This window comes from Argiope bruennichi, chromosome 5 (assembly GCF_947563725.1).
Source record: "Argiope bruennichi chromosome 5, qqArgBrue1.1, whole genome shotgun sequence".
In the NCBI taxonomy this organism is placed as follows: Eukaryota; Metazoa; Arthropoda; class Arachnida; order Araneae; family Araneidae; genus Argiope; species Argiope bruennichi.
The window spans coordinates 111,106,067-111,129,197 of NC_079155.1; the positions used below are offsets into that span (position 1 = coordinate 111,106,067).

A 23,131-nucleotide genomic window follows, 5' to 3' on the forward strand; every position below is an offset into this window, starting at 1 on the left:
TGCCTGCAGTCAGATACGAACTTACGAATAGTCGCTTTCAGTTCATAGTATTCTACCACTGAGCCAAGTTAAAACAATATTTTGTATTACTGAAGACCTTTCAGAACGCATTGTAATTTCAACCTCTGACTTTCTGTATGCTTACCCTGTATTAATCTTCAACCATCCCACAAAAGCAGCATAGGAAGTCGAAGATGCCATAATTGTGCAGATTTACCCATTTTAGAGCAGTGCGGCAGAGAAGAAACCAGAAGAATATTTCTTGCATATCACCAACACATGGTGCAGAATTACGTCATGAAAATGCGACCAGAAAAAAAGTTGGTTTGGGTCCAACAATATTGTTGCGAATCCTTAATGCGGTTTCCCAGCATAGTGGGTTCCATAGGAGATCCCAGAGCTTGGCGACAAACTTGGCGACCATTTGGAGACTTTGCGACGAATTTGGCGACTTTAGCGCCAAAATAGATTATACCCGAAACATCGAAAATTTTCCCGATCCGTCCAGTAGGAACGGAGTTACGCCTCGAACGTTCCTGATTGGTTGATAGGCTTCTAGCCCCGCCTCCTGAGACCTATAAAAGGAAGCACCCGCAGCTGCCGGGCAGTCGTGGAAGACCTCGCTATCACTAAAAACTTTTCATACAACCATGAAATAGCTTCAATATCAGATCTCCCCTCAGATCACAACCCAGTGATAATCAAATTCAACTTCAATATCACACCCCTAATCATAAATAGAAATAATGTCACAACAGACTGGATAAACTACAAAAAATTTCTCAGTACTAACGTCCCATTCAATATCCCAAAAATTGAAAATACTGAAACCCTGGAAAATGAAATAGTCAAATTAACAAAAAATATTACCCTGGCATACAACAATAGCTCAAGACCCCTCAAACACCATGGAAAATTATACCTCCCTCCAAACATAAGAGACCTAAAAACAGAAAGAAATAGAACAAAAAAGATCTGGCAAAGAAATAGAGACCCAGCCTCAAAATCTCAGTACAACAAAGCCCCGGAAAAATTTCGCTTTGCGGTCCTAGAATACATTAGAAGCATATACATCCATCAAAACGAAATGCTCAACCCCCAAGATAACTTGTTATGGAGAGCAATCAAAAAACTCAAACAGAAAAGAACGAACATCCCCCAACTAACTGACTCAGTCACCAAACTTCTAGCACACACAGATGCTGAAAAAAACAATGAAAGTCAATGAAGAGAGAGAAAGAAAGAACTAGATGTTAGAAAGTGAAATGAGAGATTAAGGATAGCAAAACAATAAGAAAAATCCTTATTAACATTTCCTTGTTTCGATTCATTCCCATTCATTATTATTTTTTTTTATTTCACTTATTATTTTTTAAATTTTAGCTTTTATGTGGGTCGGACATGTCGAGTATTTGAAAGTTGACCAAAATCTTACCATAACATTATTGAGACAGGTCTTTTTCTCGTTACTTTTTATGCAATTTTGTCAATAATAATTGTTTTTTTAGCAGTCTTGGATTTTATAAGAATTGCCTTTAACACTAACCTCAAATTATTTAATGCTACAACGACGTTATAAACTTCTTTATGCCTGTAAAGCCACCTTACGTTTGGAGCAGTAGGGCCAATTATGTCTGTCAACAACAACAAAAAATTAGCCAATAATATCCTATCTATTCTCTAACAATTTCTTCCAAACAGTTTTGACAAAATACATTTTATATCTTTTAGGACTTTCTTATTCTCTCTTAGATTCTTTTATTAAAATTAGATCATAATGCTTTTAGAATTTCTACTTTTTTAATTTTATATCACTATAATTTTTATATCACCGTGACCTTATTTATCCTATGTAAACTTGGCGTAGCACAGCTAAAAATTCGTTCTTACGCCAATAAAACTCAACCAAATGCTCATTCACTGAAGACCATCTCAAACATGAGAATGAGAAACTTCCGGCATGACGATTGATTCTCACCATCCTGGTTGACATAAAAATTGTGACGTTTCTCTCTAGGCCCATCGATGATGACGGGTCATACCTCATTCCGAGGGTTAGACTCATTTCTGCTCCTAATGAGTGCTATTATTCGTTATGTGTAGCAGAGCTCGATCATGCAGTTCCACATCATTACGAGGCAAGCATTTTCTTCTTTGCGGTTAGACTAGAGTGACCCAATTCTATATGTTATAAAATTTGAAAGAGTAAATTTTTTCCAAGAGTAGAAAGAGATGATTATTATTTCCCAATAAACACGTGCGAAATTTGCACAATCTACCCATTTTTCATTCTACAAGGGGAAAAAAAGGATTAATCTTTTCGGGGCTTCTGAAATATTGAATAACTAACCGCCTTTGGCGACCAGCCGGTTAGCCAATCTTAAAGTTCGTTAAAATTTTAATAATTAAATATTTTATGCAATTCCTACTTTAATAGCTTCTTCATCAAAATATTTTAAAACTTCAAGTAAGGGAAAAATACGCCAAAATAGCAATAGAATTGTTGTATATTACTTAGTCCATGGTTTAAAATTTCAAATTAACTAATGCAGAATAATTCTCTGTATTTTTATCTACTGAATAAAAAGTGTGCAATTTCTAATTATGGATAATTTTGTGTGGTTATTTACTAGGGCTTTTCCATAAAGTAATTACAGAATTCTTATTATCATGTGAGAACAAGATGTTGTTTTGGTAAAAGTATTTGAAGTCACAAAATGCACGGGCGATTTATTGCTTTTGAGATATCAATGTTTCGTTTTTAAGGTTATTAGAAAATGGTAAAAAAGATTGTTCCATTTGATGACTTATAGCCAAGAAAAAGTTACAAGTTGGTGCGAATGTTCGCCATGTATCTGATTCTCCTATCTGGTCAATTAAGAACAGTGTCGCAAGAAATTATCGCCCGAAGAAGAAAAGATGAAAACGGGAATCAACATGAAACCGTGAGGAGAGGTATCGAAAGGTGTATATATATATATATATATATTATAATGATAAAAATAATATAATTTTTTAAAATTTTTATTTTTAATTTTTGTTTAGCTGGCAGAAAAAATTGTGGAGCTCAAACGATTTTGGAATGAAAAAAGCCATCGCTTTTCTAAAAGTTAACGACTACACAATATAATAGTTACGCAATCATCCTAAACTAATTTAAACCGTATTTTGACAAAAATTGGTTTTGAGATAAAGTTTTGAAGCTTGAACGACTTTGAGATGGGTGGGAGGAGGGGAACCCAACCCTTCTTTGTTTTAAACATTGACGCATGCTTAATCTGATAATGATGATGTGATTGTTTCAACCGGTTTAGACTGGTCCATGACTTAAATTAATTAAGACAAACAATGATTGAAAAAATTAATAATGTTCTCACATGAAAACTTGAAATTTGCGATAGCAGACTTCAATTTTAGACTTTTTTGGACCCCGATATTACCAGTAGTTTCCAATTAAACGAATAAAATTTTCATTCAATTGGGGTTCGACTATATATCAAATTTCAAGGAAAAAATGTGTATTAATATCTAATAGACATTAGATATACAATTTTGTATAATACATTGAAGGAAAATCAAATCTCAAATAAAAATTGTGCTATTTAAATGAAATTTGGGATCCATGTTTGCACATTCGAAAGGTGATATCTATTCAAATTTCGCAATTGATCTAATATGAACATACCAATATTTTTTCTTTTAAATACACGTTGTAAATCTTGTAGACATTATTTATCTTTCTGATTGGGTGTTGTGAGTTAGATTTGTGACAGAATTGCTCTTAATGAGATGGGGAAGACAGTCTTATGGTTGAAGTCGATCTCTCCATGCGCAACCTTTGAGCATGCACAAGAAATTAGGATTAAGAAATTATCAAATATTCAAAACTTTTCAAAAATGAAGAATTTATCAAAGTTTTATCAATGAAACTTTGCAAAGGGTGTAAAATATTTCAGAATTACGAAGTACCTATTTACAAACCAACATTGTTTTCTGTCTTTTTTGGGGGAATGTACTAAGATCGAATTATTCTTGCAGCATAAATGCAAAATGATCAATAAACTTTAAAAGTTAACTCGTTCATTTGTTGTAAACGCCGTTTTCTTTGGTTTTCTGCATCGTTAATTTTCCATTCATGATATTTTGGCAGGGACCTGCAGAGCTGGAAGCCGCTATCGTCATCAAACATCTTTCATTTGCACTCAAAATCTTTACTTTATTTCCTCTCATTTAAGTGATTGATTTGTTTACTTTTAAGCACTATTAAATCAATATCTTAACATCATAAAAAAATATTAATTAAATGAAAGAGAAATTGAAAAATAGTGGCGGTGTAGTTCAACGTGGGGTAAAGACGGAATGTTTGCTAATTTCTCATTAAATGCATATATAACTAATTTTTGTAATTTAGGTAGGGATGACGAATGTTTTACGAGCGGTTATTATGTAACCAATATCAAAAGTGACAAATACCAGTGATTAATATTTTTCAAAGAGGGGTGTGATCCAAATCCCTGGTGATATTTCGATTATAGGTCTTGGATCACGATAGAAAATAAAAATCGATGCCATTTGTCCAATGGAAGCTTTCGAGCAAGAGTTTAAACGTGAATATGGAAAGTCCTTTACCCACTGATGCACTTTCCAGCAACAGACTAGAGATGCATAATCCACGATTTTTTGAATAACAAATAATTTTACTATCGTTATTTTTAAATATTTGTTCCAAATATCTGTTATTGCAATCATATTATTAATTAAAAATTGTTACTTTGTATTAAATATAAAATTTATTAATTGTAATTAATTAATTTACTAATTTAAGTAACGTGTGATTGAATTATTTTATCTATTTCAGCTTACTTCTTAAATTTGATTTTTGTTTCAAAACTATTTATTTAATTTCTTTATTGGAGTAAACCATTTTCTAAAAAATTTGAATTAAATATATATGTCATTTCTTTAAATTGTTTACTTTAGTTCTATATTTTACCAATAGATGGCGCCAGCAGTAAACGGAATAAATGCAAAGTCAAATCACAAGCAATTAAAAAGGATTTGTATGGAATAGTGCAACATCAAATACGAATATCGGAAAGTCAAGGTTACTCTCACGAAGTGGAGCGGCGACTTCACACTTTCCAGTGAAGTCACTGCTCCGATAAATTTCAGTGATATGCAATTCAATGATACGATAATTCCAATAACCGGTCCGTTCACTTTTCAATCCATTCACAGATTTCTCCTTTTCTGTTTTGTTCGAGAGCTTCCGTTGGACAGATCGTATCGATTGTTACTTTCCAGTGAAGTCACCGCTCCAGTAAATTTCACTGATATTGTATCGATTGTTACTTTCTATCGTGATCCAAAACCTGTAATCGAAATATCACCAGTAGGGACGTATCAAGGATTTGAATCACACCCCTCTTTGAAAAGTATTGATCACTGGTATTTGTGACTTTATGATATTAGTTACGTAATAACCGCTCGTAAATATTCGTCATCCCTAGAATAAAAGTGTGGATTAAAATTCTAAGTGATTTTTTTTACTTTTAATGCTGAAATTTAATATGTGTTAATTATACCAGTTTTAATTTAAAAAAAAAACCCTTCTGATAACTGCAATTATTTTCCTATAGATTCAACAGTTTATTGCGATTGAACGAGGTAAGGCTACGAGAAGAATTTCCTCCCCATCATATTGCACAAAGACTTAGCGGATGTATATCCATTATGCATTATGATTGCAGCAGTGATCACAGGAAAGAATTGCCTCAAAAAAACTGGACACTACCGCACACATATCACTATTTAAAGGAAAGATTACCGTATTCTCCTCATGATGAGGCGATTCGTACTGTATTTATATAGCTGAAATTAGAATTTCTGTTGGCGCCAAAATGACATAACAGACAATAAGAAATCGATAACTTGAGAGAATTCTCGATTCAGACGTTCTGTAGCATTCATACTACAGGACGCTCCAGGACATCTGACTACTATTTGCGTTAGTTATTCACAATTATATGCATTTAGCTTTATACCATCAGTGGTGTCATACTGGATCTTATGGGAGTGCGGAGTCCATACCTGTTATGTTCTCAAATGATATCCGTTTCTGTCTTGGTATCAACGATGATTGTAATTTGGTTAGTAAGAACTAATAGAAAACGTTTGGATTCAAGCCGTTTGAGGCTTCGATACATTTGGCCTACATTAGGAGTGATGGTCAAAAGAATAATTTCCTATGTCAGCAGAATCCAACACATTATTATCCTGTGGTGATGTTCATGTAGAGTGTTGTATAATGCATTTTATCGCTATTAGAAAAATAAACTCTTTATTTCACTAACAACCATCGGAACATCACTGCTTAGCGCACGTATACATAGAACGGGGATTCCCCGGGAGAAGTATTAACATAGATTGTATTAGGGAAAGTAGATATGTAGCGCTTTAGAATGACATGAATGAAAGATGGCGCTAGATCACTACAATCCCTTGCTCCTTGGCTTTAAATTTACACATTAGACGATGATTGAATTCATTGTGCTGCCATTTTCCCTCTCTCTCCTAGATACAACATGTTCTAGTAGTTTAACGTAGAGATTCGTATATGGCAGCGTACTTGGGACTCGCAACTTCATAATGAATTGCATTCCATCCAACCATTTATTTCTTGTTTTAAGAATGATTCTCTCAGCCGTAGAATGAGTGTTGTGTTAAAAAGGCTTCGCATAGGTTATACTTATTTTACTCACAAACATTTACTTCATTCAGATACAGCTCCAATTTGTACAAAATGTAGTACTATAATTCCAGTTCAGCATATCATATGCGAATGCCCTAAATACCGCTTTCTAAGAATAAAATATTTCGGCAGAGATTATCCAAATTTGAAAGATATAATTGGCGAACCTTATCATATTAATGTATTTTCATTTTTACTTGACATCAATTTCATGCATAGTATCTAATTTCTATTTTCATTTTAACTTTATATCCCCTTAATGTAATGAGTAAATTTCTTGTATTTTGGCACAGCTTGGCCGGTATTGGTCTTTGCGCCATAAAAAAAACAATCAGACCAAACCAAACCAATCTACCTAGAGGACGTTTCCCAACAACATAACGCTAGCCCCCACAAACAGTTATCATTCAATGTGTTGTGCGGAATATAAACCTATTGACATTGGCTTTAGCGTATGATATCATCAAATTATTACTTAATATTAAATATAAAATTTATTAATTGTAATTAATATTCAATTTACTAATTTAAGTAACGTGTGATTGAATTATTTTATCTATTTCAGCTTACTTCTTAAATTTGATTTTTTTTCAAAACTATTTATTTAATTTCTTTATTGGAGTAAACCATTTTCTAAAAAATGGACCAAACCAAACCAATCTACCTAGAGGACGTTTCCCAACAACATAACGCTAGCCCCCACAAACAGTTATCATTCAATGTGTTGTGCGGAATATAAACCTATTGACATTGGCTTTAGCGTATGATATCATCAAATTATTACTTAATATTAAATATAAAATTTATTAATTGTAATTAATATTCAATTTACTAATTTAAGTAACGTGTGATTGAATTATTTTATCTATTTCAGCTTACTTCTTAAATTTGATTTTTTTTCAAAACTATTTATTTAATTTCTTTATTGGAGTAAACCATTTTCTAAAAAATGGACCAAACCAAACCAATCTACCTAGAGGACGTTTTCCAACAACATAACGCTAGCCCCCACAAACAGTTATCATTCAATGTGTTGTGCGGAATATAAACCTATTGACATTGGCTTTAGCTTATGATATCATCATCTCTTTTCACCTTTAGACTCATCCCTATTAGCACAAGATATTGTACATTATTCTCATGATGTTTTTCAATATTCTGTATGCCGGCCACACTCATTATCTGGATCATCTGGATTATTTATATTGTTTCTGTATTCCTTTTCGGTCGTTTTTTCTGTTAAATTTAATGTTTTTCAAAAAAAGCGCCATCTGGTGCACACTATACACTAAATTTCGTTGCAATCAGTTTATCCGTTTGCGTTGTAGGATGCTGTTTATAGGGGAAGTTTAATTAAAATCACCCTGTATAAAACAAGAAAAAGAATACTGTCAATTTCCTAAAATTAGAGATGTATAAACCATGATTTTTTGAATAATAAATAATTTTGCTATTGTTATTTTTAAATATTTATTCCAAATATCTGTTATTTCAATCGCATTATTAATTAATATTAAATACAAAATTTATTAATTGTAATTAGCATTTAATTTACTAATTTAAGTAACTGATTGAATTAATTTAGCTATTTCAGCTTACTTTTTAAATCTGATTTTTTTCAAAACTATTTATTTATTGGAATAAAGCATCTTCTGAAAAAGTTGAAATAAAAATGTGTGCCATTTCTTTAAAATGTTTACTTTAATTCTATATTCTACTAATAGATGGCGCCCGCAGTAAACGGAATATATGCAAAGGCAAGTCACAAGCAATTAAAAATGATTTGTATGGAATAGTGCATCATGAAATGCGAATATCGGAATGTCAAGATCACTCTCATGAAGTGGAGCGGCGACTTCACACTTTCCAGTGAAGTCACCCTTCCGATAAATTTCAGTGATTTGCAATTCAATGATACGATAATTCGAAGGATAAGCGGTCCGTTCATTTTGCAACCCATTCACAGATTTCTCCTTTTCCCTTTATTTGCATTAAGAGGATGGGACCCTCAGGACACAAGAGAAGAATATTTGTGTTTTCTGTTATTTCCTGCCCTCCCCCTGGAGGGTCGGAGATCAGCGGATACCCCTTCTTTTCTTTCAGAGATGTTCTCTCAGGTCGCTAAGTTTTTATAGCGTAATGTCGATAATGGGAGTTGTTCCTTTACGTGTTAAGATTGAAGGAAATCCACTACTCTTTTTATTCCTTTTCCACTTACAACAAATTTATCTATTGCCGACTTTAAGAATTTACATTAATATCATACATAAAATTGAAACCTTCGGTGTCTTTTTGGTACATTAACCTAAGAATGATCGATCGTGTATAAATTTTTAGCTAAATTATCGTATCATTGAATTGCATATCACTGGAATTTATTGGAGCGGTAACTTCACTGGAAAGTGTGAAGTCGCCGCTCCACTTCATGAGAGTGATCTTGACATTCCGATATTCGCATTTCATGATGCACTATTCCATACAAATCATTTTTAATTGCTTGTGACTTGCATTTGCATCTATTGGTAGAATATAGAACTAAAGTAAACAATTTAAAGAAATGACATGTATATTTAATTCAAATTTTTCAGAATATGGTTTACTCCAATAAAGAAATTAAATAAATAGTTTTGAAACAAAAATCAAATTTAAGAAGTAAGCTCAAATAGATAAATTAACTCAATCACACGTTACTTAAATTAGTAAATTAATTAATTACAATTAATAAATTTTATATTTAATACAAAGTAACAATTTTTAATTAATAATATGATTGCAATAACAGATATTTGGAACAAATATTTAAAAATAACGATAGTAAAATTATTTGTTATTCAAAAAATCGTGGATTATGCATCTCTAGTCTGTTGCTGGAAAGTGCATCAGTGGGTAAAGGACTTTCCATATGCACGTTTAAACTCTTGCTCGAAAGCTTCCATTGGACAAATGGCATCGATTTTTATTTTCTATCGTGATCCAAGACCTATAATCGAAATATCACCAGGGATTTGGATCACACCCCTCTTTGAAAAATATTAATCACTGGTATTTGTCACTTTTGATATTGGTTACATAATAACCGCTCGTAAAACATTCGTCATCCCTACCTAAATTACAAAAATTAGTTATATATGCATTTAATGAGAAATTAGCAAACATTCCGTCTTTACCCCACGTTGAACTACACCGCCACTATTTTTCAATTTCCCTTTCATTTAATTAATATTTTTTTATGATGTTAAGATATTGATTTAATAGTGCTTAAAAGCAAACAAATCAATCACTTAAATGAGAGGAAATAAAGTAAAGATTTTGAGTGCAAATGAAAGATGTTTGATGACGATAGCGGCTTCCAGCTCTGCAGGTCCCTGCCAAAATATCATGAATGGAAAATTAACGATGCAGAAAACCAAAGAAAACGGCGTTTACAACAAATGAACGAGTTAACTTTTAAAGTTTATTGATCATTTTGCATTTATGCTGCAAGAATAATTCGATCTTAGTACATTCCCCCAAAAAAGACAGAAAACAATGTTGGTTTGTAAATAGGTACTTCGTAATTCTGAAATATTTTACACCCTTTGCAAAGTTTCATTGATAAAACTTTGATAAATTCTTCATTTTTGAAAAGTTTTGAATATTTGATAATTTTTTGTCCTGTTGTTGTGAGTATTTTCTGACAAATGACACTCGAATGTTTCAACAGTTTCCTTACTTCCTTCATCACTGATGGGGTATTTTATTTGAAGCATTTGTTAAATTTGTCTTTGGAATATTTTACTTTATAATTTATATAATCATTTTTCAAGTTGGCAACAAGAATTTATTTCAGTGAAATTGAATAGAAGTGAAGTAATAAATTTAAACCCCGCGAAGCCGTATGATAATACTGTCAAGTGATTCTGAATTTGTTAACTTTTTATTATTTTCTTTAAATTGACAATATTCATCTATTCCAATCATGGTAAGTTTTTCTCTATAAAAATGCATTTCTAGTCAGTCATGTCCTTTCTTTTACTCTTTGTATATTTGTTAGCTTTTATTATTTTTCAAAAGTATTCAATTTTTGTTTCAGCATACTGAATTTTTTCTATTTATTCTAGATGCTTAAAAATGTAAGGAAGTAAAGAAAAATTCTTAATTTCATCTTTTAAAGCATGAACTTTTTAAATTCATGTTTATGTAAAGCTATTGGGTTGATTCTAGTCACCGGTGCGCGAGTTCTTTTTTTGTAACTCCAGGATGCTGAATATAAGCCTTAATGTACAAGTCATTAAGAACCACTTTGGAATAATTCGATCTTAGTAAATTCCCCCCAAAAAGACAGAAAACAATATTAATATGTAAATAGGTACTACGTAATTTAAGTACTTTAAAACTTCTATTAGGCCTAGAGGATCGCTTTGGTACATTTTGCTTTCGTTTTCGAAACCAATTTCCGATTCTGTAGCCATTTATAGGCCATCTTGAGTCTTTAAAGAATAGGGGATTGTAAATTTTCGTCCATTTTGAAATGCCAAAAAACGAGCTAGCCATCTGACAAATCATTCCGCCTGCGCGTAGGAATTAAATCACTTCTTACATTTCGCATTATTACATAGTTCGCATTATTACATGCATTATTATTTCGTTTTCTTATTTGCACAATTCAATTTCTGTGCCAGCTGAAACCCAAAATACTTTGCTATTGCTAGATTTTAGCATATTTATTGATTAAATAAATGAACACAATCGAAAGTTTTATATCACTTATTGTATCTAGTTAAAATTATGTATTTACATATACAGTATTTTTTTATTTTTGGATGATGTGCATTGGAATTACTGTTGTATTAAATTTTAATTTCTTGGCAATACTCATGGATATACAGTGTTTTGTTGATTCTGTTTGACTCACACACACACATATATATATAAAGAAATCCCTTGGTCTTAAAGAATTTAATCTATAATTATTCATGAAAACTTGGATTTTTAAACATAATCTTTATATTTGTAGTGATAGACTCTATGAGTAACTTCATTTTTGATTGCAGCAAAGTCATTGCATTTAATTTTGAACATTAAAAAATTGATAAGTATGGAGCTTAACAAAATTTAGTCTTCATTTTGTAAAAAGTCTAAATGTAAATGCGTTCGTGTTTATCTCTACACATACGAGAAAGTATTATTAACTTTGTGAACTTCAGAGTGAGAACTATTGTTTCATGCTGTCATCAATATATTATTAAGCTCGAAATTTCTTTTTACTGGTTAAATTGAAGATTTTTAAGCATTCTTAGATTAACTTGGGTCATTTTCAATTGGTTCAGTAATTTCTCCCCCCCCCTCCCGTATATTCTTTATAATTTGTATCTAATTTATAAAAAATGAATATTTGTGTGTTCATATAACATTTATCCAATTATGATACAATATCTTTATTTTTTTATTGTTTTAATACTCTTTAATAACATGGACAGCAAAGATAAAGCTAAACTTTTTTTAATATCTGGTACAAATTATGCCTCATTGATATTCTTGATATGGTTTAAGTATTACAATATGCCAAAGTAAGCAATTTTGAATTTTTAAGAATGAGTAAACTTATCAAAGTATCATAATAATTGAATGAATAGTATGGGAATGGATAGAAAACTAACAAACACTCATTTTTAAATATTCAATTGTCATAATTATTTAATATAATATATATTTAAATTGGGAATGAATTTTTCTGGGAATAAGAAATGTATGTATAAAATGTCTGTTGTTTATCATAGTAATTGATACCATATTGGAATTTAAAAAAAAGCCTGAAATAATACATTTATATATAATAACTAAAGGAGCAGCCAGTGGCAGACTTCCAACTAGCAGGCTAGAATAAGCAACTGTTTGGTATGGCTGCCAGACTGAAAAGGAATCGCAAGAAGGTCCATTTAAAAACTTTACTTTCATAGTTGCCAAATGAATAAGATTGTAAATATATATATATATATATATATATATATATATATATATATATATATATATATATATATATATATATATATATATATTTGAATAATAAAATATATTAGCATTTCCATTAAGAATAATTATGATAATTTAATTATTAGAATAATTATAAAATTAATCCTCTGCTTCAATAATATTACTTACAAACTTGGAATCAGCAAGTTGGGAGCTATAATAGATAAATAAAAACATGTATGTATTCAAAAAATTTTAAAATGAAAAAGGTAATCTAAAGTAAATCAACAGGTACTTACATATTAATGCCACCGCAGCTACAGATTTGGCGTTTTTTGCGCTAATAAAGAGCAATCTTGTTACGTATTAACGCCCCCCAACTACAAATTTGGCGGGTTTTGCTATAATGCGCGAATAAAAAGCTTAATCTGTAGTTGCGTTGGCGTTAATACGTAAGTACCAATCAATATTCTAAAAATGCATTGGAATACGAAACTAAATTGACTATTATATTAATAGATAGACCTCATAATGTGCATGATTATGGGCACAAATTCCTTAAAATGCTATTAGTAGCTCTAAATTATACGTATGAAATGTATATAATGCTGCAAATAGTTATAACCACAAAGTGATTAATTTTATATGCCTGAATAAATAAAAAAGTTGTATTTACTGATAATAGAAAAAAAAAAAAAAAACATAAGTTGGCAAACTATTTGCTGTGAAATACAGTTAATTGGTAAATAAAATATTTATCAGCCATTTTAAAACTATAATTACTCATTAATGGAAAGTTGGTAAAAGTGAAGTTTAGTGTGCCCCTTGCTGCGCCAAGGATGTCAAGTCGGCAATAAAGATGGCGGACAAGGTAAAGAAAGACTTCTGTGGAACAGTTAGGGTTACCACGTTCCGCAATATAATAATGGTTTTTTTTATTGATAAGTATTGTTTTTTTCAGACCAGTTGCTCCGGTCTGCTGGGTGCAGAACAAAAGTTAGAGCATGCGATACCTTCGGCATCTGTAGAAGGCACAGGGGCGATTTTTTTAACTTTTTAAAACATCCTAGTAACTTCGCTAGCACATTGAACATAAGAACTGTATGGATAACAGGAGCAGTACATAACCAAAAGGGAAAAAAAGAAAGGGTGGAAGAAGCAATTGAAACATTTTCCGTACAAAATTTCAAACAAGCATCCTTTTCTCAACTTCATCAACTTGGTAAAAAAATATATTTCACTCACCCTTCATCCATTCTGCAGGTTTGAAATACTGTCTTTTATCCCATTTACTGACATCCATTCTTGCACAATTGTCGACATAACAAATTATCAAGGAAACCAACAGTTAGAGCACCAAAAGAATTACGAGAACTGCGAAGAATTCCATTGCAGCTGACTTTTAAAGAAAGAATGCTGACGATTTCGTAAGAATTCAGACTTTTTTAACCGATTTCAGCAGATGCTTTTTCAAATAATTCAGTTATTTCTTCGAGTGCAGTCTCTAAGACCGCATCTCCCTGTTAGTGTCCCAGTGATAAACAAGGCTTAGCAGATGGCGCTAAAACGTGGCCCGAAATATCATTCAGTTTACTGATCCTATTATGAAGCAGTGCTCCAGACACTTTTAAATGAAGCAGAAAGTGGTATATAGCAAAAGTTTGTATAGCAATTTACTTAAATTCTTTGGTTTGCATTTATTTTTTGATTTAGCATTGAAACATTTCTGAGTTATTTGAAGCAGTCTTTAGATTCATTTAAGGCAACCTACATATATTAAACTTTCACAAACTTACTTGCTCACACATGCACACACTTACTTCACCACTACCAATCTCTGAAATTATATGTACGTGATCATCGTTGAATTCAAGAACTTGCAACAGAAGGATCTGACTGCAAAAATAATAAATTTTGCATGTTCTTCTGTTTTACCTGTTTTTTGAAAAGGGAAGAAAGGAACTATTCTGTAGCCTTTATAAAGGCCTTGGCTGTCAAATTGATCAATGACTTGTAATTTAACTGAAATTTCAATTGGTATCTAAAATGCATTTTTCCTTGTTAAGCTGGTGAAAAACTAGTATAGTATATGTCTTAATGTAGTTTTTTATTGCTTCTAAGCTGAGAGAATAGGCTTAATTTTGATGGGTTAGTTTAATGGTCGAAAAGATAATATTTTTAATTATTGGTGGCACTGATAATATATCGTATTTTTACAGACTGTAGGAAGAAATAACAAGATTTTTCAGTTGCTCAACTGCAAGATGAGAGTTATCTTATGCAATAACCGAACCTTCATTGGTACATTTTCAGCCTATGACAAATTTATGAACTTGGTACTTATTGACTGTGTTGAGTACATGAACTATAAGCCTAGGAGAAAGCCAGTAATCAAAGGCAAGAGAACCATTGGGACGGCCATAATTCGGGGTGAACATATAATGAACATAATAATCGATGAAGAACCATATGTAAGTTTCTCTTTTTTATTCCTTTTTTTTTTAACATTTAATTTATTTTGTTTGGTTAAATTTATTAGTTTTAAAGAATAAATATTGGCTCTTGAACTCCTTACATTTCCTTGTAGCTTGATAAATATTTTAAAGTTAATTTTTAATAGTGAAGAAGAGTATGAAATTCCATAATGTGAACCATTATTAAAATATGCCAAATTAAATATTACTAGTTTTTTATACTTTTTAATATTTTCATTTATATTAGAAACTTGTGATATATAAAAGAAAAAAAAATTAACCTCTCTGAAACACGAAGAATATTTTTATAATTATATTTACTCATGTATATAAGAACATAATTCACAAGCATGAAGATTTGATAATCTCACAAGCATTAATTATAGATGAAATTTTTCTATCATAAATTGCAGCTTTTATATATGTATACTCGATTCTCGTGATTCTATTAATTTACAAGAACAATATTTGTATTTGCTCCTGTAAGAGAAATAGATGATTTTTATGTTCAGAAGAGAATTTAATATTTACTTTGTAACTTACACTTCAATAATTGTGTACTTAACAAATTCCTAGATAAGCATTTTCTGAGTAGGGGGAAAAAAATTCTTTTTAGTAACTTGGGATTAAATTATTTTTATTAAAGATTATTATTCTATATTAACCATATCTTTAATGGTTATAATCGAATCAAAAAGCCCTTTTTCTTATAAAACCATTTATGTAAAAATTCATTAAAACTTGTGATAAATATTTTATCTTTAAAACTATATTTGTTAAAATAAAAATAACATTTTTTAAAAAGATATAAATAATTTTATTAGCAAGTTAATTGTTTTATACTTGTGATATTCATTTCTATAGAAATGAATAGTTATTTAAAAATAAAAACTAGAATGTTTAGGAAATTGTTTATTGAAGAATGCAATTAATAATATATATATATTCAAGTTGTTATGAAAAGAATTGAATTACTCTGATAAAAGTGACATAATGACATTGCACTTCGTACGAATTAAAATATAATCCTAGCAGTCAGTTCTTTTTAAATATAAAAAATGTATGTTAAGATAGTATGAGGTGCCTTTAATGAAGTTGTGTATTTAATAAAAACATCTTAATTTATATCTTAAAAAAAAAACAAAAAAAAAAAAAAACCCATCCAAAGTGACTTCAGAGCTAATTCAGCTTCTGGATTCTCTAATGTCAATTATAGTTAAGAGGCCCTTCATTAGCAGAATGCTTATAGAAAAGCAGCAATTCCCAAACTGCATTGTTCTAAACAACATCTACAGTGGTGTCACAGCCACAAAACTTAATCGATTTGATAAATGGAAGGCAATATATTGTCAGGTGAATAAACTTTCTTACTTCTCCGTACAATTTGATAGGTACAGGAAGAAACCTACTTTAGCGTATGATCATGATTTCTTAGCCATTGCCATGATATGAGCAGCAATGTCATGATTTTCTGTTGGCCTAATTGTAACCTTGAAGGGAAGGGGAAAGCATAGAGAAGTTTTAATTGACCAGATTCATCCTATAATGCAAACTTCGTTTCTTGCAGTAAATGAAATTTTCCAAAATAATGCTATTCAAGCAGCAAAACTTGTTCAATTTGTGGTTTGACAGAGCACAGAGACAAAGTAAAATATCTACCTTGGCTTGTGTAATCCCCCAACTTCAATATAAGCGAACCATTATGGTCTATTTTAGAGCTTTCAATCTGGAATCAATGTCCTTCACTGGCATCTCTTCCGGAACTTTCACAATATCTCTATGAAGAATGGTACAATATTCCTCTAAAATTAGCCAATACTTACATACTTCAATTCTCAGATGAATTAAAGCTGTATTATATCCCAAGGATGGCCCTTTACACATTATTAATAGATTTTTTATATTTGTTTGTGATGTTTCCATTGCTTTGATAATTATTTGTTTTAATTTGTTCAAGTTTTGAATTTTATTTTAATATTTTTATTGAATTTTCTCCATTTTTCTGATGTCTAATTTCTTTTCCTTTGTTTTTTTCAGCAAAGATATGCAGGCTCAAGTAAGTTACTTACTAATAAATTTATGTAAAATATTTTGATATTTAATGAACTTTTGTCATTTTATTTAAAAATTTGCACTGTTTAATCATTTTGCTATTTCTTTTGATGTTAAGGAAAATGTTAACAGATGGTGATGTTATTTCTCTTGGTGTTAAAAAAATTTCATATTAAAATAAAAGTGTGCAAATTCTATGAAATATAAAAAAAATAATAAAAGCCATCTGCTCTTATTTTTCTCCATACTAGACCTCATAAATAATCTTATTATTTAACTGAAATCTACAAGTGGGTATCCAGAAACAAAGTTCAATTAAGTAATATAAGAAAACAAATGATTATTAGAAAAAACATTTTTATTGCATAATACAATACAATGTTTAGGTTACTTTTCAATATAATCGCCCCCATTGTTTAAGTATTTATTTTAGCTGAATACAGGCTTTTTTATGACCTCATTTTAGAAAGTTACTGCCTGCGGTGATGAAGTGAATTGGAAATTTAAGGAAAATGCATTGTCAATGTCATAATAGTGAATCTTTTGGTTCCATTTAATATTCTCGAACTTCTGTAAGCAAGTCATCATCATTCAGAGACCTACCCATTTTCCATCACCATGAATATTTTCATGCCCTGCATTGAAACTTTGTTCACATTTCCATACCATTGAATCACTCATCATGTTTTTGTAAATTTTAATTGTTCTTGCACTTTTAGCATTAAGAAACTGAATGACAAAATGTCTTGCATGTGGCAGGATATTAGTTTTTCTTTTCACTTTATAAACTCTTAACATGTAGCCAACGCTTTATTTAATGATATTAAAATGGCTTCTATTGATTCACCCTTGTATTTGACAATTTTAGCTGGTTGTAGCCTTTTTAATTCAAAATGAGCTTTATTATAATTTCCTGATGCTTGTAGTTTTCTAAAAAGGCACATTGACTGCTAATATTTTTCCAGTGAACATTCTTAATAATCCTAGAATTTCTCTTAAAGTTAAAAATATCAAATATATATTATCAATGCAAACACACTTCCTTACCATATAAAATTAAAAAAATGAGATAAAAACTATTCTTAAGCTAAATATAATTTATTAAAAGTAAAATGATCCTGTATGTGAATCCCCCATATAATTTTGTCCTGATTTTCATAAATGCCAACTTTAATAACTTTCTATCCTATTATTGAGAGTCAGTATTCCCAGCATCTGGGATATTTTGTAGTGCCTTTATTACGAGTCTTCTGCACATCAAAATTGCTATACTTTACAGGTTTATATTTAATGAAATTGACATATTTATGCAGAATTTCATTTTGTGAATATTTTAATTAATAATCTTTGCAATAAAACTTCTAATGTTAAATGAATGATATTCAATTTTTAATGCTTTATGCAAACCTAAAATTTTCAGAAATTGCATTAGGTTATTTTTTTGGTTATCTCTTATTGTTATTTCTCTTCATGCTGTGAAAATATCTTGCCTTTATCATATTACATAGTTTTCCAGAAAATGTTAATATTCTGCATCTTCCTGAGAATGTAGCACTAACATTGTGATACGGTTTCTATTAAAATGTTTTCTAAAATTAAATTAATTCAAATTTTATTGTTACATGTATAACTTAAATTGGTAACTTAATCATCAGTAGTTATATGATGTAATATAAAATTAATTCTATTTTTCTGACATTTGAATCACTGATATAATTATCAATTAATTTTTGCTGTTTAAAATAGATTTTGCACTTTCTTTACTTTTTGCAAATCAAATCATCTACTTTAAAAATGAATTAGATACTAAAATGTTTTACATTTTACTGATGTGATGAAAAAATATTGCATATTAATATATAAAATATTATAAATAATATAAATATTATATATTATGTTTCAGTAAATGGGTTACTAAGCTGGTGATTATATATAATTATCAATGACTATTTATAATCACCAATAAGTATAATGGCAATTATGAATAATCACTGGGAATTATACATAATCATCAAGTTAATCACATTTACCATAACATATATAATATTGTATCGCATTCTATTATATAATTTTAACCAAACTATCGTTCTTTGTTTTAGTTTGTCTTTTAATATAAACTGAAAATGGAAATGCCAGGATGAAATGGTCACTAAAATTATCAATGAAATATTTTATGTAACTTAGTCTTATTAAATTTTTCAGCTAAATATTTTTGTATTGTAATAATTATAATTTAATGTTATAAATATTTAAAATTTATTTAAATTTTGATAGATATATAATTTGTAATATTTTAGTAGCCCTGTGCTGCTCGATTAATTTTACTATGTATTTCTGTCATTTTCTTTCAGTTTTGCAAAATTTGTAATACTATTTGCAATTCTGCTATTTGTAGTGTTTTAATAGTGTAATTTAATTTCTAACCTAAAACAATGTAAAATCTAGCATTTTTCTTTATATTAATATTTTAAATATAAATTTTTCTGTGAATTTTCTCAAAATCAAATACATGGCTTGCATTCTTAAATATTTGTTTTTTTTGATAATGACTTGTGTTAAAGACAGAAATTCAATTTCATTGTTTATGCATTTCATTATATTTTGTTTTAATAACTGTAATAATTTGGATTGCAAAACAAAATCCAAAAAAATATTTATAACTTTAATAGTAATTATTATCAGTAACTTTAGTGGTTCCCCAGAATTTTATGTTTTTGTTCATGCTATGTTTAAAATTTTTTCAGAATTTTTACGTTCCTTTGTATTCTTGTTAGAAAATATGCTTAAATTACTATTTAAATTTGTTTACACACAGGGACAAACATTTACACGGCAGAAAATTAAAAAATGCTGTTGAAGAGATAATTTTTTTTTTTTTTTTGAATTAATGCTTTTGGAAGTTATCAATGCAAAGCCAAACTTTTGCTTAGTTTTTATTTAAAATTTTAACTAGTATATTAGAAGGGGGGGGGGGAAAGACATTTCTCTGACATGTGCTTTCCTACTTTTCAACAAATTTATGTTCCATGTTTGGTAGGTCTAGGTCAAATTATCAAACCTGTGAAGCCTTGAATGCACAGAAGTGCACAGTTCAATTCATCTTTATTATAAGAAAAGATCTGTTTTGAAGAATGCATCAATATATGCATTTATTTTATAAATCTTGACAATTTTGTGTATGATTGTTTCTCATATACTGTGTGCCTACTACAAGAATGCTTCCAGACAAATGTCTATGTTTACGGTGGATGTTTTAGAAACAGGTTTTCATAAGGAAGATCCATTTTGAATTGGAGGAATGAGATAGAATTCTGGGGGTTATTTATTTATTTATTTTTGGCATCAGTTTGAGGCGATATTGGGGGTGAAGAATTTTCAATCTCAAATAATAAAATGAATTTATGGATCTTTTATTGCTACGCTAATCATGACTGCAGATATACATTGAAAAGAAAAGCTCATTTATCACACTATTATTTGAAACGATAGTTTGTGAAAAAGTTTTCTTTGAAATAATTAGATTTTTTTCAAGCAGGGGGAAATTAATAAATGGCCATCTGCAATACTATCTTAAAATAAACTTTTAAGCTTTTTTCAACAAAGCAATGTTAAGTTCATTTATTTGGGTGTTCCTTTAAGTCTGGGAACTTGGGCACTTGCCTGAATGAACACTTAAATTATTTTCAAATTCAGAATGCTTTCACTTATAAATTTTGTGAAATTAATTATGTTGCAGAAAACTTGTGCATATTGAAAATAAGTTACAAATCAAAGTTAACTTTAAAAAAAAATAATCTAAAGATTGATAATATAGTAATTTTTAATTTTATGTTTTGGAAAATAGTATATACTTCACAAAAAATAAATATAAATTTCAAAAAGTTTCTAGCATAATTAACAATGAACATTTACTTTATATTAGAACATAAACAACCTTTTTATAAAAATTATGAAATAATTACGATTACACTATTGTTTTAATGTTAAATTAGATTACCTCACGTTTGCTCCGGTGAATTTAATATTAAATACTTAACATAAATTTCAAACAAATGAAATGAAAGTGATTAATTTTTTTTGTCATGCACAATTCTACTTTAGATTTCATAATTTTTTTTTTTTTCTTCTGCAATAGTTTGACATACAGTTATTCAGTTTCTCTATTTGATTTTCATTATTCTTTGTATGCATATGACAGGAATATCAGATATTTTCAATAGTCTGAGTATTCAAATGATTTTCAGCTTAGTAAATTATTTTTTAAATTTCTTTTAAAAAATTAATGCAATAATGGCCAAATGCAAATATTGCCAATTTGGAGCTAAACGTACCAACATAAGAAACATGAATGAATTTCAACCTATGTGAAATGAACTCTTCCTCCAATTACCCGTTTCTTTACTGACTGCCGTAAACAGACTTATTATTTTAATCAGCCTCATTCTATTCTTCTTTAATATTATTGATTTAGATGTAAATAAAATTATTGATTGGAATATCTTGCAATTACAAATTCTCATGTCTGAATAGTTAAAAATTTATTTTATTTAGTTTAACTAGATGACACAGAAATATAAATTGTTCAATTATTAATTTTTTCTTTCCTAAACTTTGATTTTTGATTAGGAATGGAAAATATTTCTAATGTTTTATATTTTTAAATGATTCCTATTCATTATCCCATTTATTTCATATCTGTATTAAAGCTGTATTAAATTGAAATTATTTTGATAGAAATTCCTGGCTGATATTGTTGATTCTGAATTTTCAATATTTTTAGGAATGGGTTTAGTAAGATTTAAATTTGAAAAACAAAGAAAAAAAATCTAACATTAACATTACTACATTAAGTTAGTGAGAAATTTCATTATCAAGTAAATGGATTGGATTTCAAAAAGTCAAATGTTAGTGTTTTAGTTGTTAGAAAAAATTAAATTACCTTTAAAGTTATGTGTAATTATTGATGATTATGTTACTGTTTTAAACATATATAATATACATATATACATGCAGCAATTAAATATTTAAATTAAAATTGCTTGTATAAAATTTTTTATTAAAATAGAATGTATATTTTAATTCGGTCACTTTTTATGATTTTTGAAATGATTATAATCAGGTGGTTGTTGTCTGAATAAAAGTTGAAAATTGTAAATGCTAAAACTAAAATGAAATAATTGATAATAATGACTGAATGAAAATGAAGTGCTGTACAATGTTATATAGAAATTAGTTTTTTTTTTTTGTTCTGTAATTTATTCTTTTTGTTCTGTAATATTGTGTTTAATAATTTTTATTATAGTTAATTTCTAACTTGAATGTGTTGCACATCTGCTGACAATGATTTTTTGTTTTTTACAGGTAGCAGCAGCAGCAGCTATCGTCATTAAATCATGATCCGAAATTACTCATTTTGTGTATAAAAAATTATCTGTGAATAATTCTTCATGTCTAATTTCATTTTTTGTTTATTCATTATTATTTCTGTGCAAAATCTGCATGGATATATCAATCACATCATTTGTCATGAATTTTTTTTCAAGTGGAAAATGTTAATGAATAAATGTTATTTTTAATTTTTTTTTTGTCATTTAATCTGCTGCCATCGCTTTCACAAAGAGTTTCTAGTAATGTTCTTTATAATAAATAATGTTAATGGAACTAAAAATTGGAATCTTTATGAAGGGAAGAGTTTGTTTGACTTTGAGTTCAAAACAAATCTATTATGCTAATACCCGGGAAATTTGGCATGATAGTAATAATAATGGTGAAACAATGCATTTTGTAAATTAAATTTTATTTAATGTTATGAATACTTAAGGCTGATTTTTTTTCTTGCATATTTTCTCCTTGTATCATTTCTGGTGATCATCTTAAATTTTCTCTGATTTCACAAGTATTA

At 29.3% G+C, this 23,131-nt stretch overlaps 1 protein-coding gene across 1 annotated transcript; it reads left to right on the forward strand.

The window, feature by feature from the left end:
- Nucleotides 1-10,584: 10,584 nt before the first annotated feature.
- On the forward strand, nt 10,585-22,809 carry LOC129969247 (small nuclear ribonucleoprotein-associated protein B-like). Its single transcript, XM_056083711.1, has 4 exons — nt 10,585-10,712; nt 14,923-15,174; nt 17,215-17,233; nt 22,591-22,809. The coding sequence occupies exons 1-4, from the start codon at nt 10,710-10,712 to the stop codon at nt 22,617-22,619; spliced, it is 303 nt and encodes a 100-aa protein (XP_055939686.1). The 5' UTR covers nt 10,585-10,709; the 3' UTR covers nt 22,620-22,809.
- The last annotated feature ends 322 nt before the right edge of the window (nt 22,810-23,131 follow it).